The sequence below is a fragment of the Thamnophis sirtalis genome, unplaced genomic scaffold (assembly GCF_051295495.1).
Source record: "Thamnophis sirtalis isolate CommonGarterSnake01/CBP01778 unplaced genomic scaffold, rThaSir2_p1.2 scaffold_17, whole genome shotgun sequence".
NCBI classification, from domain to species: Eukaryota; Metazoa; Chordata; class Lepidosauria; order Squamata; family Natricidae; genus Thamnophis; species Thamnophis sirtalis.
This window is the reverse complement of record NW_028261397.1, coordinates 1,847,234-1,874,571: the sequence shown is the minus strand read 5'-3', so window position 1 is coordinate 1,874,571 and position 27,338 is coordinate 1,847,234. Positions and strand designations below refer to the sequence as shown.

Below are 27,338 nucleotides of genomic sequence, written 5' to 3'. Positions count from 1 at the left end.
GAGAGGGCTGAAAGCCCTATGAAGCGGTATATAAGTCTACTGCTATTGCTATTGCTATTGCTATTGCTATTGCTAGAGAGAGGTATTAGTTCCTCCCTTGATCTCCATTGAATCCCTCTCTTAGTTAGGATTCCATTGGCTTTTGCTACCCTATTGGGGGTCTTCCAGCCTTATAAAGGGCCTCCTGCTTGAGCAGCGGGTTAGACTAGAAGACCTCCAAGGCCCCTTCCAACTCTTCATTTTGTATCTTCTCCACCACTTCGCATTTTACACCAGTCCAGCAAGGCGGGGGAAGCCCGCCCCGACTCCGCCCCGGCCGGGTTGGGCAGGGCAAGGCTGGCTTGGGCGGTGGGTCCGCCTCGGCTGGCCCCGGAGGAAGAGGAGGAGGAGGGGGCGGCGTGGCCCGATGGGGGAGCCGCGGCCGCCTCCGGGGGCCCCGGTGCTGTTCTTGGTGCTGAGCCTGGCGGGCAGCGGCGGTGGGCAGGTGAGGCGGGGGCGTCGGGAGTGGATGGGGGGGAGGGCGGCCCTCTCCCCCCTCCCCACCCCGGGAAGGGGCGGCCCCAGGGCTCCGGGTCGGGTTTCGCGGGGCTGTGTGAACCGGGCCTAGCAGGAATCCGGGTCGGGGGTCCTCCCGGGCGGGGGGAGGTCTCTGCTTTCCCACGACCTTTGCAAGCCACGTGTTGCGCGGGGGGGGGGGGTGAGTCCGCTCAACCCGGGTTCAGAGTCCTGCGAAGCAGCGTGAATCGGGTCGGGTGAGAAGGCAGCGCAGAGCGAGCGGGGGAGGGAAGGGAAAGGAGACCCCCCCGACTCTCCAAAAAGCCCCTTCGAACCCCCCGCCCCCCCTCTTTGCAGGGTAGGGGCCCGAGGAAAGGAATCCGGAGTGGTATGGATGCCCTCAAGGGACCCCGAACGTGGGAAAAGCCTTGGCGGGCTCGCCGGTGGAGCTGGTTTCTCCGCCTAGGATCCGTCAGTTCTGGCAAATGAGTAGCTGAATTGGTTAGCTACCTTACGGACTAGAAACTTGCCCCCGCCGAAGGGGGGCCCGGGAAGAGGGGGAGAAGCGTGCCCCTTCCGAGGGATAGGAGAAGGGCTCGGCTTGGCATCGGAGGGTTGCGTCTTGCAGCCCGGCCCCACGAAGGGTCGACCGGCCGCTTGTGGGGGGGGGGGGGGTCCGGAAAGGGGGGGAGGGGCAAAGGATTAGCCAGACCTAAGCTGAGCCCCTCCTGCCCTTCCCCCATTCCTATACCCGCCCCAGAGCCCTGCCTTGCGCTGCCCCCCGCCCTCCCCCCCCGCTTTTCTGCTTTGGGTGGGGTCGCTTCTCCTTAATTGATTATTTATTATCAAATGTCATCGTTTTTATAAGTGTGTCCACTGGTGCTTTTTCCCCTTCCTTCCTTCCTTCCTTCCTTCCTTCCTTCCTTCCTTCCTTCCTTCCTTCCTTCCTTCCTTCCTTCCTTCCTTTCTCTCTCTCTCTCTCTCCCTCCCTCCCTCTGTTTTCCCTTTCGCCTTCCTTCCTTCCTTCCTTTCTTTATCTCCCTTTTCCTCTTTCTCCCAGTTTTTCTTTTCTCCTTTCACTCTCTCTCCTATTTTTCTTTTTATTTCTTTTTCTCTCCTACCCCTTCTCTTTTCTCTCTCTCTCTCTTTATTTCATTTTTCTTTTTCCCTCCTTTCTCTATTTTCTTTATCTCCCCCTCTCCTCTACTTCTTTCTTTTTCTGTCCTTTACACACACACACACACACACAAACACACACACACACTTCTCTCCCTCCAAAAGGAACTGTGGGCAGTACACAAATAAAATTATTAAAAGCATAAAAACAGTGTATAACTTCCCAAAGAGGCAAGGAATCTTAGAAATTAATTAAGAGGTGGGGGGCGGCCCTCAGACCCCTAACTTGCCCTGCTGCTGGTTCCTCCTCTGTGCTCCCCGAAACAAGATTTTAGGAGAGAGAGGGGGAAAAAACCCTCAAAATTTATCTCCATGCCCCTCTGCCCAGCTCTTTGCAAAACGCTCGGATGAATCTGGTGGGTTTTAAGACCCAGCAGCCAAGTTCCTCTGGCTGCCTTGCTTTGAGACCCACCCACCACTCGAGGGCTGTTTTCTCTCTCTGAAATGTCTTTGGGGCGTTCCCTTTCTTCCCCATTGGCCGCCCGGAAAGCCAGGGCTCCCGCCCTCTTTGCCCTGGACCAATCAGCAGCTGCCCCAGTGGCAGCCGCAGTCTGTCCCAACTTGCCAAGCAAGTTGGCAGTGCCCTCTTGTTGCCAGAGCAGCTGCAGAAGAAGGGCTGAGCCTTGGCACTTCTCCCCAGGGCAAAGCCCCACCCCTCCTCTCCTCTCTTTGGGAAAAGACCACTCCCCCAAGTGGCAAACTCAGGGAAGCTGGCGTGGGGCTGCCAAAAATCAAGCGCCTGGCATCGAGGCTGGCATTCAGGGAGGGAAAGGGGGCATTTAAAGTCCCCAACTCCTATGCAAATTATCCTGTGACGCACAAAGGCCCAAAGACACACACACACACACACCACACACAAAAGAGGCCTTATGCAGAGAGGGAGTTAAAGTAGCCTTTCTCAATTTGAGAGTCTGTGTGTGGACTTCAAGTCCTAGAATTCCCCAGCCAACATAGCTGGGAGTTGAAGTCCATAGATGTTAAAAGGCTCTCAATTAGCTAACTGGGGAATTCTGGGAGTTGAAGTCCACATATCTAAAAGGCTCTCAGCCGGCTGGGGAATTCTGGGTGTTGAAGTCCACACATGTTAAAATGCTCTCAACTAGCCAGCTGGGGAATTCTGGGAGTTGAAGTCCACACTTTGCAAAGGCTCTCAAATAGCTTTGGGGGGAATTCTGGGAGTTGAAGTCCACACATGTTAAAATACTCTCAACTAACCAGCTGGGGGATTCTGGGAGTTGAAGTCCCCATTTCGCAAAGGCTCTTAACTAGATGGTTGGGGAATTCTGGGTGTTGAAGTCCACACATGTTAAAATGCTCTCAACTAGCCGGCTGGGGAATTCTGGGAGTTGAAGTCCACACTTTGCAAAGGCTCTCAAATACCTTTTGGGGGAATTCTGGGAGCTGAAGTCCACACATGTTAAAAGGCTCTCAATTAGCCAGCTGGGGAATTCTGGGAGCTGAAGTCCACACTTCTTAAGGGCCCTCAAATTGAGAAACACTGAAGAAAGAAGCTTTTATAAAGCCCTAATTTGCCCCCAGTTTTCAAACCAGGTGGGCAGACTCGGCGTCAAAGTTGCCAAGAGAAGGCAGGAATTGGGGGGGGGGGGGGAAATCCTTTCTCTATGGCAGTGTTTCTCAACCTTGGCAACTTGAAGATGTCTGGACTTCAACTCCCAGAATTCCCCAGCCAGCGTTCGCTGGCTGGGGAATTCTGGGAGTTGAAGTCCGGACATCTTCAAGTTGCCCAAGGTTGAGAAACACTGTCCTAACCACTGCTGGGGAATTCTGGGAGTTGAAGTCCGGACATCTTCCAAGTTGCCAAGGTTGAGAAACACTGCTCTATGGGATATAATATTTTCCCATCTCCTTTTTTCACCTTGCTTGTAAAAAAGAAATTGGAAAGAAGCAGGGTGGGGGGTCTGAATGGAGAACGGGGGGGGGGGGGGGAATGTGTCAAAAATTTCAAGATGGCAGCCTGGCCCATGGGAAGCCCTGCCCCTTTTGACATGTGTCAAAGAGGGTTGAGGCATGGACGGGGTCTCGGCACTTCTCTGACCCCCATCCTCAGTGGGTCTCCCCAGGGCTGTTTTACGCCCTTGCTTGCCACACTGCAGTTAACAGTGACACGGTTGTTAAGCGAATCTGGCAGGCAGATTCGGCACGCAGATTCGGCAGGCAGGCAGACTCGGCACCCACAGCAGCTGCAGGGGAGCAAATGGCCGGAGGGAATTTTGGGGGTGCTCACTGCTCAGCCATGTTTTCCCCCTTTTTTCCAGGAGAACAAGGCCGTCTTCGTGGATGAGAAGAGTTTTCCTGCTCAGGAGCTTCCTGGCGACAGGTGAATGAATGGTCGCAACTACGAGGACTCCTCCATTTATAAGAGTGGGTGGTGTGATCCTTTGGGCCTCACAGAGCTCTTCCTCTCTGCTGAAGCATCTTGTCAAACCGGCAAGCTCGCATACCCCTCGCCCTCAAATTGTCACCCTTACTGAGCCCCAAATTTCCGTTGCTAAGCGAGACGGCTGTTAACAGAGCTTTGCCCCGTTTTACGCCCTTGCTTGCCACACTGCAGCTATTTAATGACATGGTCGTTAAGTGAATCTGGCTTCCTCTTGGCTTGTCAGAAGGTCACAAAAGGAGATCACATGACCCCCCCCAACCCCACCCAGGAACACTGCGACCAGCATAAATGCAGGCAGTCCTCAACTTACGACCACAATTAAGCCCAAAATTTGTTCTCAAGTGAATGACTTTTGCTAAGTGAGTTTTGCCCCGTTTTATTGCCGTCATTGCTAAGTGAATCACTGCAGTTGTTACGTTAGCGACACGGTCGTTAAGCGAATCTGGCTTCCCCTTGACTTGGATTGTCAGAAGGTTGCAAAAGGAGATCACGTGACCCCGGGACGGTACAACGGTCGTAAATATGGGTCAATTTGCCAAGCAGCTGCAACCACGTGGATGCTGCAATGGTTGTTAAGTGTGAAAAATGGTCGTAAGTCACTTTTTTAGTACCGTTGTAGCTTCACTAGTGAACGGTCAGTAAATGAAAGGTTGTAAGTCGAGGGCTACCTGGTACTCCCCAACACAGGGCTCTGCTGTGTTCCGTATAGCAGGTGGGTGGTGTGATCCTTCGGCCCTCACAGAATTCCTTCTCTCTGCAGAAGCGTCTCGTGTAACTCGCAAGCTTGCGTCCCCTCGTGCAATTACACTCAGAACTCAGACGAAAACTACCGAGCACAGGTGATTCCACCTGCGCCTGCTTAAGTTATGGCCCCACATTTCGGGGTGCTGCTTGGAGAGGTGCTTGTTGTAGCCCTGTTTCCCCCAAAATAAGCCCCCCCCTGGATAATAAGCCCAATCGGGCTTTTCAGCACATGCGCTAAAATAAGCCCACCCCGAAAATATCGCAACACAGCAGCAGCCATGAGGTGACCACGCTCGCCGCTTCCTGCACCTCAAAAATAGTTAAGACCTCCACGAAAATAAGTCCGAGCGCTTATTTCGGGGGTCAGAAGGAAATAAGACTCTGTCTAATTTGGGGGGGAAACACTAACTTTTCCGCTTGTGTTTCTCTGCAGTGGTTCCAAAGGGAACACTGGGGCAGCCTTGGGAGAATCGAAGGACCATCGTTTTCAAGATTGGCTGACCAGGCTGAAGGTAGGATGGGAAAAAAAGAGAGCACCCCCTCCTCCCTCTCTTTCACACACACACACACACACACACACACACACACACGATTGGGGGTTTCAACCAGCCCCTCCCCATTTCTTGCTTCCTTTTAATAGGAAGCCATTCATCATCCTGGTTTCATGATGGTTAATTTCTGGAATTCAGGTGGTGGAGATCTCTTTCGAAGGAGCAGAGGGGGGGGGGTGTCGTGCCAAAAGGGTGAAGTCCGGCGGGCCTCCTGGGCAGAGCGGGTGATGCCAGCCCAATTTTGCGGAATTGGGAGGTGCATTTGTATGGGTCCACCAGGCTACAATGTGCCCAAGAATTCTTGAAAGCGTTTTATGATCCGACTAGGAAACGTCATCAGTGCTAGAAGAGAGAGGGGTTTGTAGGAAGGAGGAGGAGGACTGTGGGGTTCTCCTCCTTTTCTATCTCTTTCTTTTTTCCCCTCCTCGTCCTCGTCCTCGTCCTCGTCCTCCTCCCCACAACCCCTCCTCCCTTCCAGCACTGATGATGTTACCTAGTGGGGTTATGAAACGTCTGCGAGGAAACCACCCAGCTCAGAGAGCACTAAGGACCCTATAGTGTTTTTTTCCTACTCCTCTTCCTCCTCCTCCTCCTCTCCTCCTTCCTCCTCCTTTCCTCCTCCTTCCTTCTTCTCTTCCTCTTCCTTCTCCTCTTCCTCCCCCTTCCTCTCCTCTTCTTCCTCCTTCCTCTCCTCTTCCTCCTCCTTTCCCCCTGCTTCCTTCTCCTCTTCCTCCTTCCTTCTCCTTCCTCCTCCTCCTTCCTCTTTTCCTCCTCCTTCCTTCTCTTCCTCCTCCTTCCTCCTTCTTCCTTCTCTTCTTCCTCCTCCTTCCTTCTCCTCTTCCTCCTCCTTCCTCCTTCTTCCTTCTCTTCTTCCTCCTCCTCCTCTTCGTCCTCCCCTTCCTCCTCCTCTCTACATATTCCGCTCGCTTCCAGCACTGATGATGTTACCTAGTGGGGTTATGAAACGTCTGCGAGGAAACCACCCAGCTCAGGAGCACCGAGGACCCCACCACCGTTCAATCCTGAGCTTCTGTTGATGCCTGAATTTCATGGACAGCTGTTTTTGCCTTGTTGATTGACACGCAGCTGTTAAAGGGATTTGAGGTCTAATTTCTCTTGTCTGATTAAGGGGAGGTTTTTTCCCTTTCTTTTGCCATCGCTGGCCTTCTTCTTCGTCTCCAGGAAACTCTCCATCCTCCAGGCCAGGATTGTCCCAAAGAGGCTTTTCCCAAAACCTTTTTCCCAAAGGTTTTTTTCCCCCCCCCTTTGAAATCCTTTCGCTTCTCGTCCAAGAATCTCCATCAATTCTTTTTCAGGAGCTTCAAAACCGAAGAAGCTCCTGGGATGAGAAGGAAAATGTTTTCAAAGGAAAAAACAACAACAAGAAAAGTCTAGTTGCCTTTTGGAAAAAGCAAATTTGGGACATCATCTTCTTCTTGTTCTTCTTCTTGTTGTTGTTGTTTTTCTTCTCCTTCTTCTTCTTTTCCTCCTCCTCCTCCTCTCTCCATCTCTTTATTTGTCTTTCTTTCTCTCTCCATCTTTCTCTTTCTTTCATCTCTCTCCATCTTTTTCTTTCTCCATCTCTCTCTCCATTTTTCTCTTTCTTCATCTTTCTCTCCATCTCATTCTCTCTCTCCTTCTCTTTATCTCCATTTTTCTTTCTCTCTCTCCATCTTTCTCTCTCTCTTATCTGTCTCTCTTCATCTTTCTCCATCTTTCTCTCTCTCTCTCTTCATCTTTCTCTCTGTGTCTCTCTCTCCATCTCTCTCCATTTTTCTCTTTCTCCATCTTTCTCTGCATCTCATTCTCTCTCCTCTCTTTCTCTCCATTTTTCTCTTTCTCTCCATCTTTCTCTCTCTTTCTCTCCATTTTTCTTTCTCTCTCCATCTCTCTCTCTTTCTCTCCATTTTTCTTTCTCCATCTCTCTCTCTCTCTTCATCTTTCTCTCTGTCTCTCTCTCTCCATCTCTCTCCATTTTTCTCTTTCTCCATTTTCTCTGCATCTCCTTCTCTCTCCTTCTCTCTTTCTCTCCATTTTTCTCTTTCTCTCCATCTTTCTCTCTCTTTCTCTCCATTTTTCTTTCTCTCTCCATCTTTCTCTCTCTCTTCATCTTTCTCTCAGTGTCTCTCTCTCCATCTTTCTCTCTCTCTCTTCATCTTTCTCTGTGTCCCAAAGGGGATCCTCTTGAGAAGACCCCTGGCTCTTTTTGCTTCAACCTTAGAGATGGCAACTTCCACTGGCCTTGCACCTGAACGGCTGGGGAGGGGTCTTTGCAAAGTGACCAACTCTCTCCCTCCCCTCCCCACCACCCTTTTCCTCCCCCCCCCCATCTCATTCTCAATCACCCAAATCTGCCTGCTTGGGCCCATCGTTCCCCTCCCCAGAGTGTAGGCTCCTATTGCTGAGACCTTGGGGAAGAGTAATGGGTGACCCCCTGTCCCCCCCCTCTCTTCCAGCCTCTCACCCGGATTCCCAGGGCCTCCACCTTCCCCACGGCCAAAGTTGAAGTGGCCTTTGCTACCCCTGGGTTGGAGACCCCCCTCCATCGTCGGTGGCTGCAGGAGAGGACGGGCAGAGATGCGTGCCCAGCACAGCAGGTAAAATAGGGGAGGGGGCAGCTTGGGGAGCGTCAGGCCTAACAGTCCAGTGGAAGCAGGGGTGAAATGCTACCGGTTGGGGCCACTTCACCCAAACCAGTGGTAAAAAATACTAAAAAAAAGGTATTTAAAAAAAGTTCCCACAGCTGAGCTTCTGAATTTTTCGTTTTTATTTTTTAAGCTTTCTTTTTTTGCTGTACTGTAGGTCCTCCGGAAATGCGGGGGGGTTGGGGGGGTCCATTTTTGCTCCCAGCATTGGCTAGGCCAAAACCAAGGGGGGGGTGGGGTGGCTGAGAAAGAATGGGAGTGGCTTACCAGCCATGTGACTGGGTGGGTGTGGCCAACTTGTAAAATGTGGTGAAACTCACTTAACAACGCTCTTGCTTAGCAACCAAAATGTTGGCTCAGAAACTCTGGCATTTGAAGCACGCAAGCCTTAAAGCTGTCAAGTTACAAGACCCTCGCACCCCTAACCCTTTAGGAAAAAACCCCAGGGGTGTTCAAAGTTGACAGCTTTAAGACTTGTGGACTTCAACTCCCAGAATTCCTCCTCCACTCATGTTGGCTCAGGAACTCTGGCATTTGAAGCACGCAAGTCTTAAAGCTGTCAAGTTGCAAGACCCTCGCACCCCTAACCCTTCAGAAAAAAACCCCCAGGGGTGTTCAAACTTGGCAGCTTTAAGACTTGTGGACTTCAACTCCCAGAATTCCTCCTCCAGTCATGTTGGCTCAGGAACTCTGGCATTTGAAGCACGCAAGTCTTAAAGCTGTCAAGTTACAAGACCCTTGCACCCCTAACCCTTTAGGAAAAAAACCCCCAGGGGTGTTCAAACTTGACAGCTTTAAGACTTGTGGACTTCAAGTCCCAGAATTCCTCCTCTCTCTCTTCATCTTGATGATGTGCGGACAGGCGGGCGGTGGGGGGGGACGGACCTGGAACCGGTTCTAAACGGCACGGTAGATTTGTGGAACCTCTTCTATAGAAGAGCTTAGAACTGGCAGGAACCCACCCCTGCAACAGTGGAACAAAAGGTTGTAAAATGGGGCAAAATTAACTTAAATGTTTCGCTTAACAACAGAAAGGTTTGGCTCGGAAAGCCTGTGGTCATAAATCGAGGATGTAGCTCAAGTCTGCTATTTTTTCCCCTCCCCGAATCCTTCCAACCTCCAGTCGCTCCAGAAGCTGCTCCACCCCTGGGAGAGGTTGCCATTGCCCCAGCAATTACGGGCATATGCCAGGCGACGGCGGGCGGCTTTCCTCCCTCACCCTGCCCTGCGTGGCACCAACGGACTGGCGGCAAAGGAGGACCAAAGCCGCTTGGCCGTAACTTGGCCCACCTTCAGGGAGGAGGACGCTTGGAAGCCCGCTGACACGGCCCGAAGGACCCTCCCGAATCACCCCGGCGGTGCCAGCCTGGTGCCCGGGCATCACCGTGCCACCAAGCGAGGAATGCGGCCACCTCTGCCCAACGTAGCCACGGAGGTCGAGGCAGCCCACAAGGCCGGTGGGTGCCGGTGCCTGGAGAGCCAGCGTGCTCCGGTGGCCGCCCAAGAAACGGAGGCTCTGCAGGGGGCTCCCCGTGTGCCCACTCCCCGCACGGAGGAAGCCGCCTGGGCTGCCAGCGCCCTCACTTTCTTGCTGGTGCTCCTGACCCTGGCCGTGCTTTACACCCGCCTGCACCAGAAATGCCGACGCGGGCCGAGTCTCTACTGGATGACCAGCAGCGAGGAGGGGCACGAAACAGTGGCCGGTAAGCCCAGGCTGTGGCACCCAGTGTGCCTTTTGGGAGGGGGTGGGGGAGGCGACAGACGCGCCCAATTTGGGAGCGTTTGCCAAATACAGGGAGTCCTCAACTTACGACCACGATTCATTCTTAGTGAGCGGATCAGTTGCTTAGCAAGCGCGGTGATCTGCTTAACGGCCGGGGTAGAAAAGGTCATAAAACTGGACGCAGCTCGGCAATCGCTTCGATTTAGCAACAGAGAGTCTCAACTGAGGTCGTAAGTCGAGGACTACTAATATAATTTTAGGGAAAAAATAAAAACAGGGCACAGGGCAGGACACATCGCCAAAAACCACCAGGGGTGTTCAAACTTGGCAGCTTTAAGACTTGTGGACTTCAACTCCCAGAATCCCTCAGTCGCCAAGATCGGAGGTTGCTCTGCTTTTAAGAGGCGGGTCTCCAAACTCCCAGAATTCCCCTGCCAGCCGAGAAAGGCTCCCCCCTGCAGCCCCTCCCCCCAAAGTGGTTTCTTAATAGGCCAGTTAGCAATCTCAGCCAGCCCCAATGCAGACCCTCCCCAATTGGGAGGGGGTCTTCCCATATCTCGCTGGCAGCAACGTGGGCTTTCCAGCATCTGCTGCCCTCTGAGGGCAGATTATGACTCCCGGTGCCAGATGGTGCCACCCTCTGATGCCATCTCCCTCTTTTCTTCTTTTGCCACTCCTCGCTCCTTTCCTTCCCTCTCTCCCTTCCTTCCATTTCCCTTCCTTCTTTCCATCCTTCCTTTCTCCCTCCTTCCCATTGCTCTCCGTTTTCTCTTCCTTCCTCCCAACTTCTCCCTTCCTCTTCCTTTCTTCTTTTTCCCTTCCTCCCTCCCTCTCCTATTTTCTATTCCTTCCTTTCTCCCTTCTCCTCTCTTCCCTTATTCCCTTCCTTCCCATCTCCCTCCCTCCCTTCCTCTGTCCCTCCTTCCCTTTCTATTCTCTTCCTTCTTCCAATCTCCCTCCCTCTCCCTTCCTCATATTACCCCCTCCCTCCCTTCCTTTTCCCCCCTTCCTCTCTCCTTCCCTTCCTTCCTCCCTTCTTTTCTCTTCCTTCTGCCCATCTCTTTTCCTTCTCCCTTCTTTTATCTTCCTTCTTACCATCTCCCTTCCTCCTTCTTCTCCTTTCCTTATTCCCTTCCTTCCCATTGCCCTCCCTCCTTCCTCTCTTTTGTCTTTCTTCTTCCCATCTCCCTCCCTCCCTCCTTTCCTTATTCCCTTCCTCATATTCCTCCCTCCCTCACCTTATTCCCTTCCTCATATTCCTCTCTTTCTTTCTCTTATTCCCTTTCTCATATTCCTCCCTCCTTCCCTTATTCCCTTCCTCATATTCCTCTTTCTTTCTCTTATTCCCTTCCTCATATTCCTTTTCTTTCTCTTATTCCCTTCCTCATATTCCTCCCTCCTTCCCTTCCTCATATTCCTCTTTCTTTCTCTTATTCCTTCCTCATATTCCTCCCTCCTTCCCTTATTCCCTTCCTCATATTTCTCTCTTTCTTTCTCTTATTCCCTTCCTCATAGTCTCCCTCCTTCCTTAGTCCCTTCCTCATATCCTCTTTCTTTCTCTTATTCCCTTCCTCATATTCCTCCCTCCTTCCCTTATTCCCTTCCTCATATTTCTCTTTCTTTCTCTTATTCCCTTCCTCATATTCTCCCTCCTTCCCTTATTCCCTTCCTCATATTCCTCTTTCTTTCTCTATTCCCTTCCTCATATTGCCCCTCCCTTCCTTCCTTTTTTCTCCTTCGTCTCTCCTTCCCTTCCTTCTTCCCATCTCTCTTCCTTCCTCCCTTTTCTCTTCATTCTTCCCTCTCTTCCTTCCTCCCTTTTGTCTTCCTTCTTCTCCCTCCCTCCCTCCCTTCCTCCTTCCTCTCCTTTCCTTATTATCTTCCTTCCCATTGCCCTCCCTCCCTCCTTCCTTTCTTTTGTCTTCCTTCTTCCCATCTCCCTCCCTCCTTTTTATTCCCTTCCTTATATTCCTCCCTCCCTCCTTCCCTTATTCCCTTAATCATATTCCTCCTTCCCTCCTTCCCTTATTCCTTCATATTCCTCCTTCCCTCCTTCTCTTATTCCCTCATATTCCTCCTTCCCTTATTCCCTTCCTCATATTCCTCCCTCCCTCCTTCCCTTATTCCCTCTCATATTCCTCCTTCCCTTATTATCTTCCTCATATTCCTCCTTCCCTCCTTCCCTTATTCCTTCATATTCCTCCCTCCCTCCTTCCCTTATTCCCTCATATTCCTCCTTCCCTTATTATCTTCCTCATATTCCTCCTTCCCTCCTTCCCTTATTCCTTCATATTCCTCCTTCCCTCCTTCCCTTATTCCCTCTCATATTCCTCCTTCCCTTATTATCTTCCTCATATTCCTCCTTCCCTCCTTCCCTTATTCCTTCATATTCCTCCTTCCCTCCTTCCCTTATTCCCTCTCATATTCCTCCTTCCCTTATTATCTTCCTCATATTCCTCCTTCCCTCCTTCCCTTATTCCTTCATATTCCTCCTTCCTCCTTCCCTTATTCCCTCTCATATTCCTCCTTCCCTTATTCCTCCCTCATATTCCTCCCTCCCTCCTTCCCTTATTCCCTTCCTCATATTCTATTCCCCCCTCCCTCCTTCCCTTATTCCCTTCCTCATATTCCTCCCTCCCTTCTTCCCTTCTTCCCCATATTCCTCCCTCCCTCCCTTATTCCCTCCCTCATATTCCTCCCTCCTTCCCTTATTCCCTTCCTCATATTCCTCCCTCCCTCCTTCCCTTATTCCCTTCCTCCTATTCCTCCCTCCCTCCTTCTCTCATTCCCTTCCTTATATTCCTCTCTTTCTTTCTCTTATTCCCTCCCTCATACTCCCTCCCTCCCTCCTTCCCTCCCGCAGCCATCATGAAGCGCCGTCTCTTCTCCCGCCCCAGACGGACGAAGCCCGACGGCAGCAGCCGCCGCCACAGCTCCTGCCCAGCTCCTCCAGTGAGGACGAGAGCTCCGCCTGAAGGCCTCGCCCGGCATGCGCTGCTTGGAGGGGCCACTGGCCCAAAGGCCCCCCTGTCTGCTGCAGGAATCCTAGGACTGGAAGGGCCCTCGGAGATCTTCTAGACTAACCCCCGGCCCAAGGAAGGAGACCTTATATTACCCCGGACAAACTGTTGTGATGTGAAAGGCGGCATGGAAAGGAACCCGCTGGGCCTCAAGTTACAACCGTTCTTTAAATCCCTATTCAAAGTTACAACGGCCCTCAATTTCTGGCTCCTCGTACTTAACAACCGTCGCAGCCTTCCGTACGATCTGAGTTCAGGTGCTGCGGCAACCCGCCTGTTTTATGGGGGTGGTTCCGGGCGCCTGGAGTCGCGCGACCATCGGTTGCAAGCTTCCTGGCCGCCGGAGTCAACCGATTTGCTTAGCGACCACATGATTCGCTTTAACAACGGCAGCGATTTAGAACACAGAATAACAGGGTTGGGAGGGAACCCCGGAGGTCTTCTAGTCCAACCCCCTGCTCGAGCAGGAGACGCTAAACCAGTGACGGCAGAGGTGGCACGCAGAGCCCTCTCTATGGCTAAGCGCACCATCGCCAGCTGCTCTTCTGGTTTCTGGCTCGATGGTCTCTTCGCCGGCACCAGAAAAAGGCCACAAAACAGGCCGTTTTGGGGGACATTTTCAGGATGTTTTTTTCAGCTTATTTTGGGTCAAAACAGCCAAAAAACCCAGGCCTCCATGCACCAACCGGTGCTCTGATGCAGGCGCATGGAAGCGCATTCTGGTTCTGGTGCCAAAAATGTTCGCCAATCCCTGCCTTAAAGCATTCCGGACAAAAGGCTGTCCATCCTCTCCTTAAAAACCTCCAGGGATGACGAAAATGGTTGCAAAATTGGGGGGACCGCCGTCCCCTTGCTTAGCAACGGAAATTCGGGACCCAGTTGTCACAAGTCAAGGACTTCTCGGGTCTCTGACGGATGATTGAATCCGAAGTTCCTCATCCGTGGCATCTTTCGCCCGGGTGGACTTCAACTCCCAGGATTCCCTCAGGTTTGGGAACGAGGAATTCTGGGAGTTGAAGTCCATACACTGGGTAGGGTTAGGGCAAGGGTCTCCAACCTTGGCAACTTTATGACTTGTGGACTTCAACTCCCAGAATTCCTCAGCCAGCGCAGCATGCGCTGGCTGAGGAATTCTGGGAGTTGAAGTCCACAAGTCATAAAGTTGCCAAGGTTGGAGACCCCCTGGGGTAGGGGACAGGCAGGAAGTCCTGTCCCCCTGACTGGGCCCGTCTCTTCCACATGGGCACCCCCAAAAAAATCCACAATGCAGAATTTACACATCTCGCCCTTTTTAACCGCCCTGGTCAAGGCGAAGAAGATCAGCTTCATGGTATGGACACGTATGGATGAACCCTCTTAAGAGGATGGTGGCCAGCCCTCCAGCTTCCCCAGGCTCAGCACTGGGGGGGCTCCCACCCACCCCCACCCCACAATTCCTCCGCCGTTCGAGTGTGCAGGCCAAGGAAGGGTATGCAACGCACAAGCTTTTCCCAAGGTTTGAAATGAGCTGGGTGATTTTTTGGGGGGGTGAGACGTTTTATTACCTGATTAGGTAACATCATCAGTGCTAGAAGGGAGAGGAGTTTGCAAAGAGGAGGAGGAGGAGTAGAAGAAAGGACTGTGGTTGCTCTCTGAGATGGGTGGTTTCCTTGCAGACGTTTCACGACCCAACTAGGGAACATCATCAGGGCTAGAAGGAAGGGGGGGGTTTGCAGGGAGGAGGAGGAGGATTGTGGGTCCTTGGTGGTTTGGTGTTTTTCTTGAAGACGTTTCACGACCCAACTAGGGAACATCATCAGTGCTAGAGGAGTGGGGTTGCAGGGAGGAGAAAGAAGCAGGAGGAGGAGGAGGAGGAGGAGGAGGAGGAGGATGACGGTGGGGTCCATGTTGCTCTCCAAGCATGGCGGTTTCTTGCACACATTTCACTACCCACCTAGGGAATCATCATCAATGCTAGAAGGGAGAAGGTTTGCACAGAGGAGGAGGAGAAGAAAGAGGAGGAGGAGGAGGAGGAGGAGGAGGAGGAGGAGGAGGAGGAGGAGGAGGAGAAGAACTGTGGGGTCCTTGGTGCTCTCTGAGCTAGGTGGTTTTCTTGCAGATGTTTCATGACCCAACTAGGGAACATCATCAGTGCTAGAAGAGAGTAGGGGTTGTGGAAAGGAGGAGGAGGAAGAAGAAGGAGAAGAAGAGGAGGAGGAAGAAAAAAGAAGGAGAAGGGGAAGAGGAGGAGGAGAAGAAGAGGAGGAGGAGGAAGAGGAGGAGGAAGGAGAAGAAGAAGAGGAGGAGGAAGATTTCAGGATCCTTGGTGGTCTCTGAGCTTGGGGGTTTTCTTGCAAACATTTCATGACCCAACTAGGCAACATTATCAATGCTAGAAGGGAGTAGGGGTTGTGGAAAGGAGGAGGAGGAAGAAGGAGAAGAGGAGGAGGAAGAAAAGAAGGAGAAGGGGAGGAGGAGGAGGAGGAAGAGGAGGAGGAAGAAGAGGAGGAGGAGGAGGAGAACTGTGGGGTCCTTGGTGCTCTCTGAGCTCGGTGGTTTTCTTGAAGACGTTTCATGACCCAACTAGGGAACATCATCAGTGCTAGAGGGAGTGGGGTTTGCAGGGGAGGAGGAGCAGGAGGAAGACGAGGAGGAGGACTGTGGGGTCCATGTTGCTCTCCAAGCATGGTGGTTTTCTTGCATACATTTCATTACCCACCTAGGGATCATCATCAATGCTGGAAGGGAGAAGGTTTGCACAGAGGAGGAGGAGGAGAAAGAGGAGGAGGAGGAGGACTGTGGGGTCCTTGCTGCTCTCTGAGCTTGGTAGTTTTTTGTGCAGATGTTTCATGACCCTACTAGATAACAGCATCAGTGCTGAAGAAAGGGAGAGGGAGAGGAACGGCAGCACTGGGAGATCCTTGGTGCTCTCTCAGCTTGGTGGCTTTCAGGACCCAACGATGGAACATTATCAGTGATAGAAAGCGAGGAAGGACTGTGGGGTCCTTGGTGCTCTCTTGAGATGGGTGGGTTTCTTTCCAGACGTTTCATGACCCAACTAAACAACATCATCAGTGCTAGAGTGTAATCTAATACTTTTAGCCCAGATGATGCTACCTAGTTCGGTCATGAAATTTCTACGAGAAAACAACCAGCCACAGAGAGCACTAAGGGTGTTGTGGCCCGCCAGTGGTCTGCGGAACTGGCAGCAGAATCAGACGGTGAGGAGGGTGGGGAGGAACCTGGGCCAGTCCTGGAGTCTGGGGGAGGCTCGGATGAGGGCTCCGTGTCGGAGGCAGAGAGGGGGCCAGGGCCGTATGCTAGTTATCAGCTGCCTTCGGAGTCAAACATCAGCGAGGCAGAAGAACAGCTGGAGCCTGTTCCCAGTGTGCGCATGCGCAGAGTTGCCAGAGGAAGGGAGCAGCTAAAGAACAGGGGTCGACTTGAGAGTAAGGCCACAGGTGGACAGTGAATGGCCCCCTCCCAGAGGGAATAAAAGAGGAGCGGAAGGGGAGTGGAGTTTGCAGGAGACAATGAGTTCAATTCATCAGGGTGAAGATCTGCTCCTGACTTCTTGCCAAGGAATTGCTGCTACAGCTTGGCGTTTGGAAGATATCGGCCTGGCACCTCTCCAAGCCTGATAAGATCTGTGGTTGTAAATCCACCCTGGAAAGACTTTGCTGGATGTGAAGGAGCAGAATTCACAGTCAATTAATAAAAGGGTTTTTTGTCGGGACAAGGAGTTTGCTTCAGGCTCTTGGACACAGGTGGACGGTGAATGGCCCCTCCCAGAGGGAATAAAAGAGGAGCAAAAGGGGAGTGGAGTTTGCAGGAGACACTTAGTTCGACTTGGGAGTAAGGATACAGGTGGATGGTGAATGGCCCCTCCCCGAGGGAATAAAAGAGGAGCGAAAGGGAAGTGGAGTTTGCAGGAGACACTTAGTTCGACTTGGGAGTAAGGATACAGGTGGATGGTGAATGGCCCCTCCCAGAGGGAATAAAAGAGGAGCGAAAGGGGAGAGGAGTTTGCAGGAGACAATGCGTTCAATTCATTAGGGTGAAGATCTGCTCCTGACTCCTTGCCAAGGAATTGCTGCTACAGCATGGAGTTTAGAAGATCTCGGCCTGGCACCTCTCCAAGCCTGATAAGGTCTGTGGTTGTCAATTCGCCCTGGAAAGACGGTTGCCGGGACTTTGCCGAAGGTGAAGGAGAGCAATTCACATCAAAAGGGGTTTTGTCGGGACAAGGAGTCGCCTTCAGGATTTGGGAAGCCTCGGTCCAAACACTTGGATTCAATCTTAATTTAACCCCCATCGCCTGGGTCCCTGCAACAGACCGACTCCTTCAACGGACCCCCAGGGCTGGGTTTGTGGTCCCCCGTCGCCCCCCCCTCCAAATGTCTCCGCTTGCGGCGAGAGCCCTGCCCGCCCAGCCGCTGCCAAGCCACACGCCCGGGTGCCGTTGGCATCCTCTTTTATTTGTTACAAATGTACAAGATTTCGAAACCAGAGATTCCAGCGCAGCGCCCAGGTACCCTGCTGGCCCCCCCCTCTCCTCTTCTACCTCCACAACTGGCCTCAGCTTCACAGCTTTCTCTGCGGGCGGGGAGGAGGGGTGGGGGGGCGACTGGAGACACACACATACACATACACACAACGCCCCCGTCCGTCCGTCCGTCCGTCCGTCCCCCCGCCAGGGTGTGGATGCAGGAACGAGAAAAATCGGGAGCGGGGGGGGGGAAATCTGGATCGCAAAGAGGGAGAGATCGGTCTTTGCTTCGAAAGGGGGGGGGAGGAGGGGAGGGTGAGAAAAGCCCCGATTTTTTTTGTGGGGGGGGCTGCTCCAATCTTAGTGGCTCCTCGATGTCCCTATTCCAGTGTTAACACTATTGTGGGGAGGGGGATTTGCCAGATAAATACACTTGGTCTCTCTCTCTATACAGACAGGAGGGGAGGGAGGGGGGGGGACACGGATGGAGAGATCCACGCACTATATATGGGGGGGGGGGGGGCGGGAGGGCCGCTCCGAAGGTCCTTCCCGGGGTGGGTGGGAGGCAGAGGGAGGGGGTATTTACACACACAGTTTCTGGGCTGCCCAGGATTCTGCCCCCCCTCCGCTTCTGATCCTGCGCCAAGTAGAGGGAGGAGCCTTCCGGAAGGGGAGGAGGGGCATAGCAGAAACGAGGAAAGGGGTGGGGCCCTCCCCGCCCCTCACTGCTTCTTCTCGCGGGTGGTGATGGTGACCAGCTGCTTGGCGGCCTTGGCGATGTCGTAGGCGCACTGGATGACCTGCTGCGTCAGGAGCTGGTAGTCCACGGGAGCGCCGGGCTCCGGCGGGACCGTCTTGCGACACTCGCTCTGCAGGCGGTAAGCACTGGCGTTCAGCAGGCGGAGGGAGCTGCGCACCGTCTCCAGGGCCGGCTTCTGCGGGCGAGAGGACGGGCCGAGAGTCAGGATCCCGGGGATACAGGCAGTCCTCGACTTACGACGGTTCACTTACTGCTCGTTCAAAGTTACGACAGGCCTCCTTCCCCCCCCCAAAAAAGGGGGGGATTCATTGATTGCTTTACTACAGCATCTCCCGAGCCAATATTCAAGCTCTTGGTGGCAGGTATCTACAGGTAGTCCTCGACCTACGACGGTTCACTTAGTGACCGTTTGAACCTACAACGGTGCCCCCGCCCCTGGAAAAAGGGTCCCATGACCGTTTTTCGCACTTACGACAGTCGCAGCCTCCCCAAGGTCAAAATTTCAAGCTCCTGGCAATCGGTAGATCTACAGGGAGTCCTCGAGTTGCACCAGTTCACTCGGGGATGGTTCAAAGTTACGACGGCACTGGAGAAAGTGACTTACGGCCGTTTTTCACACTCAGGACCATTGCAGCATCCCCAGGGCATCACGTGGTCGAGATTGAGATGCTCGGCAATGGACTCGTATTTATGACGGTCGCTGTGTCCCGGGGGGGGGGAAGGGTGTTACACGATCCCCTTTCACAATCTTCTGACACGCAAATTCACTTAACCACCTGGTTACTAACTTATCCACTGCAGCGATTCACTTAACAACCGTGGCACGAAAATGGGGCAAAACATAGCTGTCGCTTAGCGACAGAAATGTTGGGCTCAACTGTGGTTGTAAGTCGAGGACTTCCCATAAGGACAAAAGGTTAACCTCGGCCTCTTTTTGGTGCATCTGCCCCAAAGACGAATTCCTTGTGTGTCCAATCACTCTTGGCCAATAAAGATTTCTCTTCTGTTCTACTCTAATTCCAATTTCTATTCTATTCTAATTCTAATTCTATCCTATTCCCTATTCTATTTCATTCCTTGTTCTGTTCTATTCCTTATTCTATGCTATGCTATTCTATTCTTTATCTATTCTATACTTTATTCTATTCCTTATTCTATTCTATTTCCTATTCTATGCTATGCTATTCCCTATTCTATTCCATTCCTTGTTCTGTTCTGTTCTATTCCTTATTCTCTTCTCTTCTATGCTATTCTATTCTTTATTCTAATTCTATTCTATACTTTATTCTAATTCTATCCTATTCTATTCCCTATTCTATTCCTATGCTATTCTATTCTTTATTCTAATTCTATCCTAATTCTATTCTATTCCCTATTCTATGCTATGCTATTCCCTATTCTATTCCATTCCTTGTTCTGTTCTATTCCTTATTCTATGCTATGCTATGCTATTCTTTATTCTAATTCTATTCTATTTCCTATTCTATGCTATTCTATTCCCTATTCTATGCTATGCTATTCCCTATTCTATTTCATTCCTTGTTCTGTTCTATTCCTTATTCTATTCTATGCTATGATATTCTATTCTTTATTCTAATTCTATTCTATACTTTATTCTAATTCTAATACTATCCTATTCTATTTCCTATTCTATTCTATGCTATTCCTTATTCTATTCCATTCCTTGTTCTGTTCTATTCTATTCCTTATTCTATTCTATGCTATGCTGTTTTATTCTTTATTCTAATTCTAATTCTATACTTTATTCTAATTCTATCCTATTCTAATTCTATTCCCTATTCTATGCTATGCTATTCCTTATTATATTTCATTCCTTGTTCTGTTCTATTGCTTATGCTATGCTATTCTTTATTCTAATTCTATTCTATACTTTGTTCTAATTCTATCCTATTCTATTCTATTTTCTATGCTATGCTATGCTATTCCCTATTCTATTCCATTCCTTGTTCTGTTCTATTCCTTATTCTATGCTATGCTATGCTATTCTATTCTTTATTCTAATTCCATTCTATCCTATTCTATTCCCTAGTCTATTCCTATTCTATGTATGCTATTCCCTATTCTATTCCATTCCTTGTTCTCTTCCGTTCCATTCCATTCCATGCTATTCTATTCTATGACTCAAATAATGTGATTTTATACAAAGCGTCTCCACAACTGTAAAACCTGGTGCATTTTAGGTCCAGTGCAAATGTTGCAGCATAGGGTGGATTGGGGCGGGGGCTGTTCCAATTCCCCCAACTCAAAGCCCCACGGATTCTATATAGCGCCTTCCCTCCTCTCCCGCCATCCCAAATTCTCCTCCTGGTCCCCCATCCTTCACTGCAGGGGACTCCAACCGTGGCCATTTTGCAACTTGCGGACTTCAACTCCCAGAATTCCTCAGGCGGCATTCTGGAGTTGAAGTCCACAAGGGGAATCCTCTTGCCTTCTCCTTTGATCAGAGATGTTTATTAAATGGAAAAGGGGGGGGGGCAAGAGGAGAAAAATAGAAAAGAAAGTATTAATATAAGTATATGTTCAAGAATGAGGTATAGAGGGGAAAAATAGACATGATAACGAACAAAAGGAAATAGGAAAGAATTGCAGGAATACCGAAAATACACCAGTTCAGAGTTGAAAAGAGATAACCACAATAGCAGAAAAGGAAGGAAGAGAGGGAGGAGAGAGAGAGGGAGAGAAGGAAGAAAGGAGAGGAAGGGATAGAAAGAGAAGGAGAGAGGGTAGGAGGAGGAAGAGGAAGAGAGGAGTGGGGGAGAGGGAAGGGGAGAGAAGGAAGAAAGGAGAGGAAGGGATAGAAAGTGGGGGAGAGAGAAGGGGAGAGAAGGAGAAAGAAGAGAGGAGGAAGGAAAGGACAGAAAGAGAAAGTAGAGGGGGAAGAGGAAGAGAGTAGGGGAGAGGCAAAGGGAAGAATGAAAGAGGAAAGGAGGGAATGGATAGAAAGAGGAGAGAGGGTAGGAGGGGGAAGAGAGGAGTAGGGGAGAGGAAAGGGGAGAGGGAAAGGAGAGGGAGGAAGGAAGGAATAGAAAGAGAAGGAGAGAAGGTAGGAAGAGGAAGAGAGGAGTAGGGAGAGGTAAGGGGAGTGAAGGAAGAAAGAGGAGAGAAGGAAGGAAAGGATAGAAAGAGGAGAGAGGGTAGGAGGGGGAAGAGAGGAGTAGGGAGAGGAAAGGGGAGAGAAGGAAGAAAGAGGAAAGGAGAGGAGGGAGGAAGGAATAGAAAGAGAAGGAGAGAGGGTAGGAAGGAGAAGAGGAAGAGAGGAGTAGAGAGAGGCAAGGGGAGAAGGAAAGGGAAAGGAGAGGAGGAAGGAAGGAAGGGAGAAGGGAGGGAGGGAGGGAGAAAGAAAAGGAAAAATAGGTGGGGATAAGACAAAATAGATGCAGCGGATGGTAAACAAAAGGAACCCAGAATGTATATTTTAACCTCTGATATGGAAAAAAACAAACATGTAAAACTGATAAAGATAAATAAGAACAATAACTATGTGGATGTATTCCCGTAACTATATATGAGAGAATAAAAATAAAAAACTTTTTAAAAATAGCAATAGCAATAGCAGTTAGACTTATATACCGCTTCATAGGGCTTTCAGCCCTCTCTAAGCAGTTTACAGAGTCAGCATATCGCCCCCAACAACAATCCGGGTCCTCATTTCACCCACCTCGGAAGGACGAAAGGCTGAGTCAACCTTGAGCCGGTGAGATTAGAACCGCTGAACTGCAGATAACAGTCAGCTGAAGTGGCCTGCAGTGCTGCACTCTACCCACTGCGCCACCTCGGCTCAGATATGTCCAACTTTGGACACTTTTAACACCTGGGGGACTTCAATTCCCAGAATTCCCCAGCCAGCCCCGCTAGGGAATTCTGGGAGTTGAAGTCCACAAGTAACGATCCCAATAGAGAGGGGAAACACCGGGAAAAATGCAGTTTTTTGAAAACGATTGGCTTTCATAAAATACCCAGAAAAAACAGGAAAAAGAAACCTTGTTTCCCCCCCCCAATTTTTCTGGGTTCCCCCCACCCCCAGGCCTTCCCATCTCTACTCCCAAGATTGGAGACCCCCGAGAGTTACTGAGCACTGCTGAAATGCAGCCAGCTAGGAGGGGAGACCCCGGGGAAGGGGTCTTTCACGGTGGAACATCATCCATAACTCCCCTTAGCCGGAATCTGAGGTGGTTCCCACCGGTTCGGCCCGGTTCGGTCGAGTACGAAGTAGCTCAGCCGGACACGCGGCCCGGATCGGATCTCTTGGCGGTGCTGTGGCCGCCGCCATCTTAAGCTTTTTCCCTCTGTGCATGCGCACAAGGAATTTTTTTAAACTTCTCCGCATGTCGGAAGTGGGCAACGCCCTCTCGCTCAGAGAGCGGCATTCAGCCGGTTCGGGCTGCTTTGCTCGAACCGGTAGCAGAAAATCGTGGGTGGGCCTGTCCCCCCACCCCGGATCTATGCTGTCCTATTTAGGCACGTGTTTGAGGCCGGCCACATACAGGGAAGGTGCCCGCGCAAGTAAATCGCGTGCGTAACAAAATATGAAGCCCACCGCTGCTCTCGCCTGCTTACCTTGGGGAAAAGCGAGGCCATTTCCGTGACCGCCGTATGGATTTTCTCTGAACAGGGGACGAAGCTGCTGGGGGGAAACAGGGACAGAGTAAGATCCAGGATGAGTGGAGCCCAGAGATCCCTTGTCGTACAAGGCGAGGGGACCCCGGTTTTTGAAGATAATGGGGTTCGGCATTAAACTTACAACCCTGAGTTACAACCATTTGTTTAGTGACTGTTTGAAATGACAACTGACCCACCCTCCAAAATATGGTGGCCTCCCAGAATCCCCCATCCAGCATGCTATAAGAGGGGTGGGCTTCCACTCCCAGAATCCCCCATCCAGCATGCTTTAAGAGTGATGGACTTCCACTCCCAGAATCCCCATCCAGCATGCTTTAAGAGTGATGGACTTCCACTCCCAGAATCCCCCATCCAGCCTGCTTTAAGAGGGGTGGGCTTCCACTCCCAGAATCCCCCATCCAGCCTGCTTTAAGAGGGGTGGGCTTCCACTCCCAGAATCCCCCATCCAGCCTGCTTTAAGAGTGATGGACTTCCACTCCCAGAATCCCCCATCCAGCCTGCTTTAAGAGTGATGGACTTCCACTCCCAGAATCCCCCATCCAGCCTGCTTTAAGAGGGGAGGACTTCCACTCCCAGAATCCCCCAGCCAGGGCATCTTTTGGGAAGTATCAATCATTCCCTTAACAACGGAGATCGATTTTGAATGAATTCTAATCAAATCCTAGATTTATTTTTAAAAATGTGTTGGGAAAGTATCCCAGACACCCCAAATTTGACTTTCCCGAAGTAATTGAGCTTCCTCATCATGCAGCCTCCTTGCTCTTCCCCCCCAGGTCCTTCCCCAAGACCATCATCCTTGGCTAGAGAGGTCTCCTCCATCCCCACCAAAGCCCCTCCCCCCCCAAGGACCCCCCACAAAAAGGGCTCCGGGAAGCCTCTTCCTGACCTGTCGTGTTTGAACTCCTGGGCGGCCCTCAGGAGCTCCTGGATGTTCTTGGTGACCTGCTCGGTCTTGAGGATGACGTCCTCTGTGCTGGGGAGACCCCCGTCCAGGTCCCCTTCCAGCAGCTCAGGTTCCAGGTGCAAATCCTCCCTCCTTCCCCAGATCCAGGAAGCGTTTCCCGTCCATGCAGCTGGAATGGGGGGGGGGGGGGGCGGCAAAGGACAAGGAGGGGCAGGTTACGAAAAGCAGGATTGCCCCCTTGAGTGAGCCCCCCCCCCCTTGCTTGTCTCAACCCCGGGGGGGACAAGGGTGCAAATCGGGGAAAATCCTCGCGGTTCAGCACGGTTCAGCCGAACCGGTTGGTAAGACTGCCGTTGGTTCTGCAAACAGGTAGTAAAATAAAAAGCTTCCAAGGACTGCATGGCTGAGCTGTGAGCCGGGCGATCGTCGGAAGCTTTCCCCCCACTTTTAAATCGTTTTTTTTACTGCCTATTTGCCCGAAAAAAAATGCTTTAAAAACTGAAAACAAGTGGGCCACGCCCACCCACTCACATGACTCCCCCCCACCAAGCCACGCCCACAGAACCAATGAGGGGGGGAGTGAAGATTTCACCACTGGTGCAAATCCCCCACCAAAATTACATTTTTGGGTCATTTTATAAGGCTGTTTTAAATTTTATTTTTAAATGTTTCGACCTTAAATACAGGTAATCCTCGACCTACGACCCACAATTGAGCTCAACCTGTATGTCGTCAAGTGAGACCTTTGTTAAGTGAGTTTTGACCCTTTTACGACCTTTCTTGCCACCGTTGCTAAGTGAATCACTGCAGTTGATAAGTTAGTCACATGGTTATTAAGTGAATCGGGCTCCCCCTGGATTTTGCTCGTCAGAAGCAAAAGGGGGTCACGTGACCCCAGGACACTGTGACCGTCATAATGTGAGTCAAACAGTTGTAAGTGTGAAAAATGGGGGAAAGTCACTTTTTTCAGTGCTGTTGTAAGTTTGAACTGTCACTAAACAAACTGTTGTAAGTTGAGGACTACCTGTATTGGGTTTTTAATATTTTTATTAGAGCAATTTAATTGTAAACCTTTTTATGAAGGAAGTGGGCATTTCAGAAGTTTGATCAATATGTCAATTAATCAATAAGTCCAATTAATCAACTAATCAAAAAGCCAATTAATCAATTAATCAAAAGTCAATTAATCAATTAATTAATCAATCAATAAGTCAATTAATTAATGTCAATTAATCAATTAGACAATAAGTCAATTAATCAATTAGACAATAAGTCAATCAATTAATAAGTCAATTAATCAACTAATCAATAAGCCAATTAATCAATTAGACAATAAGCCAATTAATCAATTAGACAATAAGCCAATTAATCAATTAGACAATAAGCCAATTAATCAATCAATCAATTAATTAATCAATCAATTAATCAATCAATAATCAATCAATCAATTAGACAATGTCAATTAATCAATTAGACAATCAATTAATCAATAAGATTAATCAACTAATCAATAAGTCAATCAATCAGACAATAAGTCAATTAATCAATTAGACAATCAATAAGTCAATCAACTAATCAATAACTAATCAATGTTAATAAGTCAAATCTCACTCCAAAAGCAAAGCTAAGGTCTGATCTCTCCCCCCAGGCGGAGGGTCTGCAGAGCCCCCTCCCCAGCACAGAATGGGATCAGACAGCCCCTCCCCCAGGACAGGTGAGAGCCGGCTCACCTGAGGGGCAGGTCGCTCCCCTGCGTGTTGTCGTAGTCGCTGTCGGTGCCGCTGCCGTGCCGGTCCAGTTTCCCGCTCTGGGGAGGAAGGAGGAAGGGGGGGGGGAAATATCAGGCCATGGAATTGGGGGTGGTTGGGTGGGGTGGGGGAAAGAGGCTGGGGGGGGCTTGCAAATTGAGTTTCCTGGGTACCTTTGGTGGAGCCACTGTCTGGACCCACCTGAAAGGGAGGGGGATGCAGGGAAGCAAATCCTGACATCTGCAGGGGTTATGGAAGAATGCTCTTCACTGTGAGGAGGGGGGTCTCCCACTGGGGGTCTCCACCTGGGCGACACCGAGCTCCAGAGCAAACACCAGCCCCCCCCAATATTAATTTTCTCCCAAATGGAGAAAGCATTTCTCTTTTCTTGACCTTCTTTCTTCTTTTCTTTCCATTATTACCTCCCTCCTTCTTCCTCTTTTCTTCTGTCCTTTCGTTCCTTCCTTTTTCTCTTCTTTCTTTCTTTTTCTTTCTTTTTTTCTTTCATTTCTTGTTTTTCTGTCTCTTTTCCTTTATTTACCTTTCTTCCTTCTTCCTTCCTTCTTCCCTTTTCTCCCTTCCTGTCCCTCCCTCCCTCCTTCCTTCTCTTTCTCCTCTTATTTTCCCTTTCTTTTCTTTTCCATAATTATTTTTCACACTGATGACTTATTTTTTCCTTCCATTCCTTCCTTCCTCCCCCCTCCCTCCCTTTCATTCCCTTCCCTTTTCTCCCCTCTGTCCCTCCCTCCATTCCTTTCCTTCCTTCTCTCCCCTTTTTCCTTTCTTTTCTATAATTATTTTTCACATTAATGACTTATTTTCTCCTTCCTTCCTTCCTTCCTTCCTTCCTTCCTTCCTTCCTTCCTTCCCTCCCTCCTCCCTCCTCCCTCCTTCCCTTTTCTCCATCTCTCCCTCCATTTGCCTTTCTTCATCCTCCCTCCCTTTTCCTTATTGCTTTTTAAGTAATAACAAAAAACTCCCAATCTTCAATCAAACAGTGAAATAGGATGAGGAGAAAAACTAACATTAGGTAAGATAAATATCATGCAATCAGCCTTGATTGATGGGTACATTGAACAGCAGCTCATGTGCTTCTAAGCCCCCTCTAGCCCCCCCCCCCAAAATGCAGCCTGTGTCCACTCACCAAGTGGCGCCCGCTGCCCTCCGCGGACCCACCACCAGCGAAGAAGAGGAGGGAGGGAACGGCATGGCCGAAATGGAGCCCCCTTCCGGATCTGGCAGGCCAAAAGAAGGGGGGACGGGTCAGCTGGGAGGACCAGGGGTGGGCAGTGGGGAAAATGCCCTGGTGGGGTGGGGTCCTGGAAACCCCCCCATAGGGAGCAGCCAAGGGGAGAAAGACACGCAAGGCAGGGCCTCTTCCGTCTCCTCCAAAAACTCGCTTACTCGGTAAATGTTGGGTTGGCTGTGGACGGAATACATCCCATCTTCCTCCGATTCCTGGAAGCGTGAAAACAGGCCAAGAGGTGTGTGTTAGGTCACACTTTTCCCTGAGCTACGCACACTTATTGCACGCTTCTTCCCAATCTGTGCAACAAGGGCCCCCTGCCATTTTTGCTCCTTCAAAAACTTTGTTTTTGTCCCCTGCTAAAAAGCCGCTTAGACTCACATGTTGGCTCAAACACCCCCCCCCCCCAAGGACTGGGAGGGCCACGATACGCACACAGACACTCACCCCGGGGTGGAAGGGCTGCAGGCGGCTAACCAGGTCATCCATGGGCGGCTGGCTGAAGGGCTTGAGCGGGCTGGCGCCCGGCTCGTACATGGAGAAGGCGTGGCGGTCGCGCCGGTGGGCTCCCGTTACGGCGGAGGGCACGTGGCCGTGCTCGGGGCGCTCGGTGGGGGTGGGGGCTGCTGGGTGGACGGGCCCCGCCTGCTGACGGATCTGCAGGTTCTCCGACTGCAGCTTTGTGAATCTGAAGGAATTCAAAAGAATTCATAAGAATCATAAGAATTCATAAAAATCACAAGAATTCATAAGAATCGCCAGAATTCATAAGAATTCATAAGAATCACAAAATTCATAAGAATCACAAGAATTCAT

The 27,338-nt window shown here is 50.7% G+C and overlaps 2 protein-coding genes across 2 annotated transcripts in view; one reads left to right on the top strand and one right to left on the bottom strand.

Annotated features, from left to right (window-relative positions):
• The first annotated feature begins 325 nt into the window (after positions 1 to 325).
• Positions 326 to 12,956, top strand: TP53I13 (tumor protein p53 inducible protein 13). Its single transcript, XM_087702831.1, is given in 7 exon segments — positions 326 to 484; positions 3,948 to 4,009; positions 5,250 to 5,328; positions 7,824 to 7,964; positions 9,136 to 9,715; positions 12,599 to 12,640; positions 12,643 to 12,956. Coding segments are annotated over 7 exon segments (1,050 nt in total). The 5' UTR covers positions 326 to 406; the 3' UTR covers positions 12,711 to 12,956.
• A 4,824-nt stretch (positions 12,957 to 17,780) lies between these two features.
• GIT1 (GIT ArfGAP 1) overlaps positions 17,781 to 27,338 on the bottom strand; it is a 44,563-nt gene continuing 35,005 nt past the window's right edge. The window contains 7 exon segments of the mRNA XM_087702899.1: positions 17,781 to 18,158; positions 22,562 to 22,625; positions 23,511 to 23,697; positions 25,259 to 25,333; positions 25,450 to 25,477; positions 26,681 to 26,734; positions 26,970 to 27,210. Coding sequence (XP_087559025.1) covers positions 17,946 to 18,158; positions 22,562 to 22,625; positions 23,511 to 23,697; positions 25,259 to 25,333; positions 25,450 to 25,477; positions 26,681 to 26,734; positions 26,970 to 27,210 — 862 coding nt within the window. The 3' untranslated portion in view covers positions 17,781 to 17,945.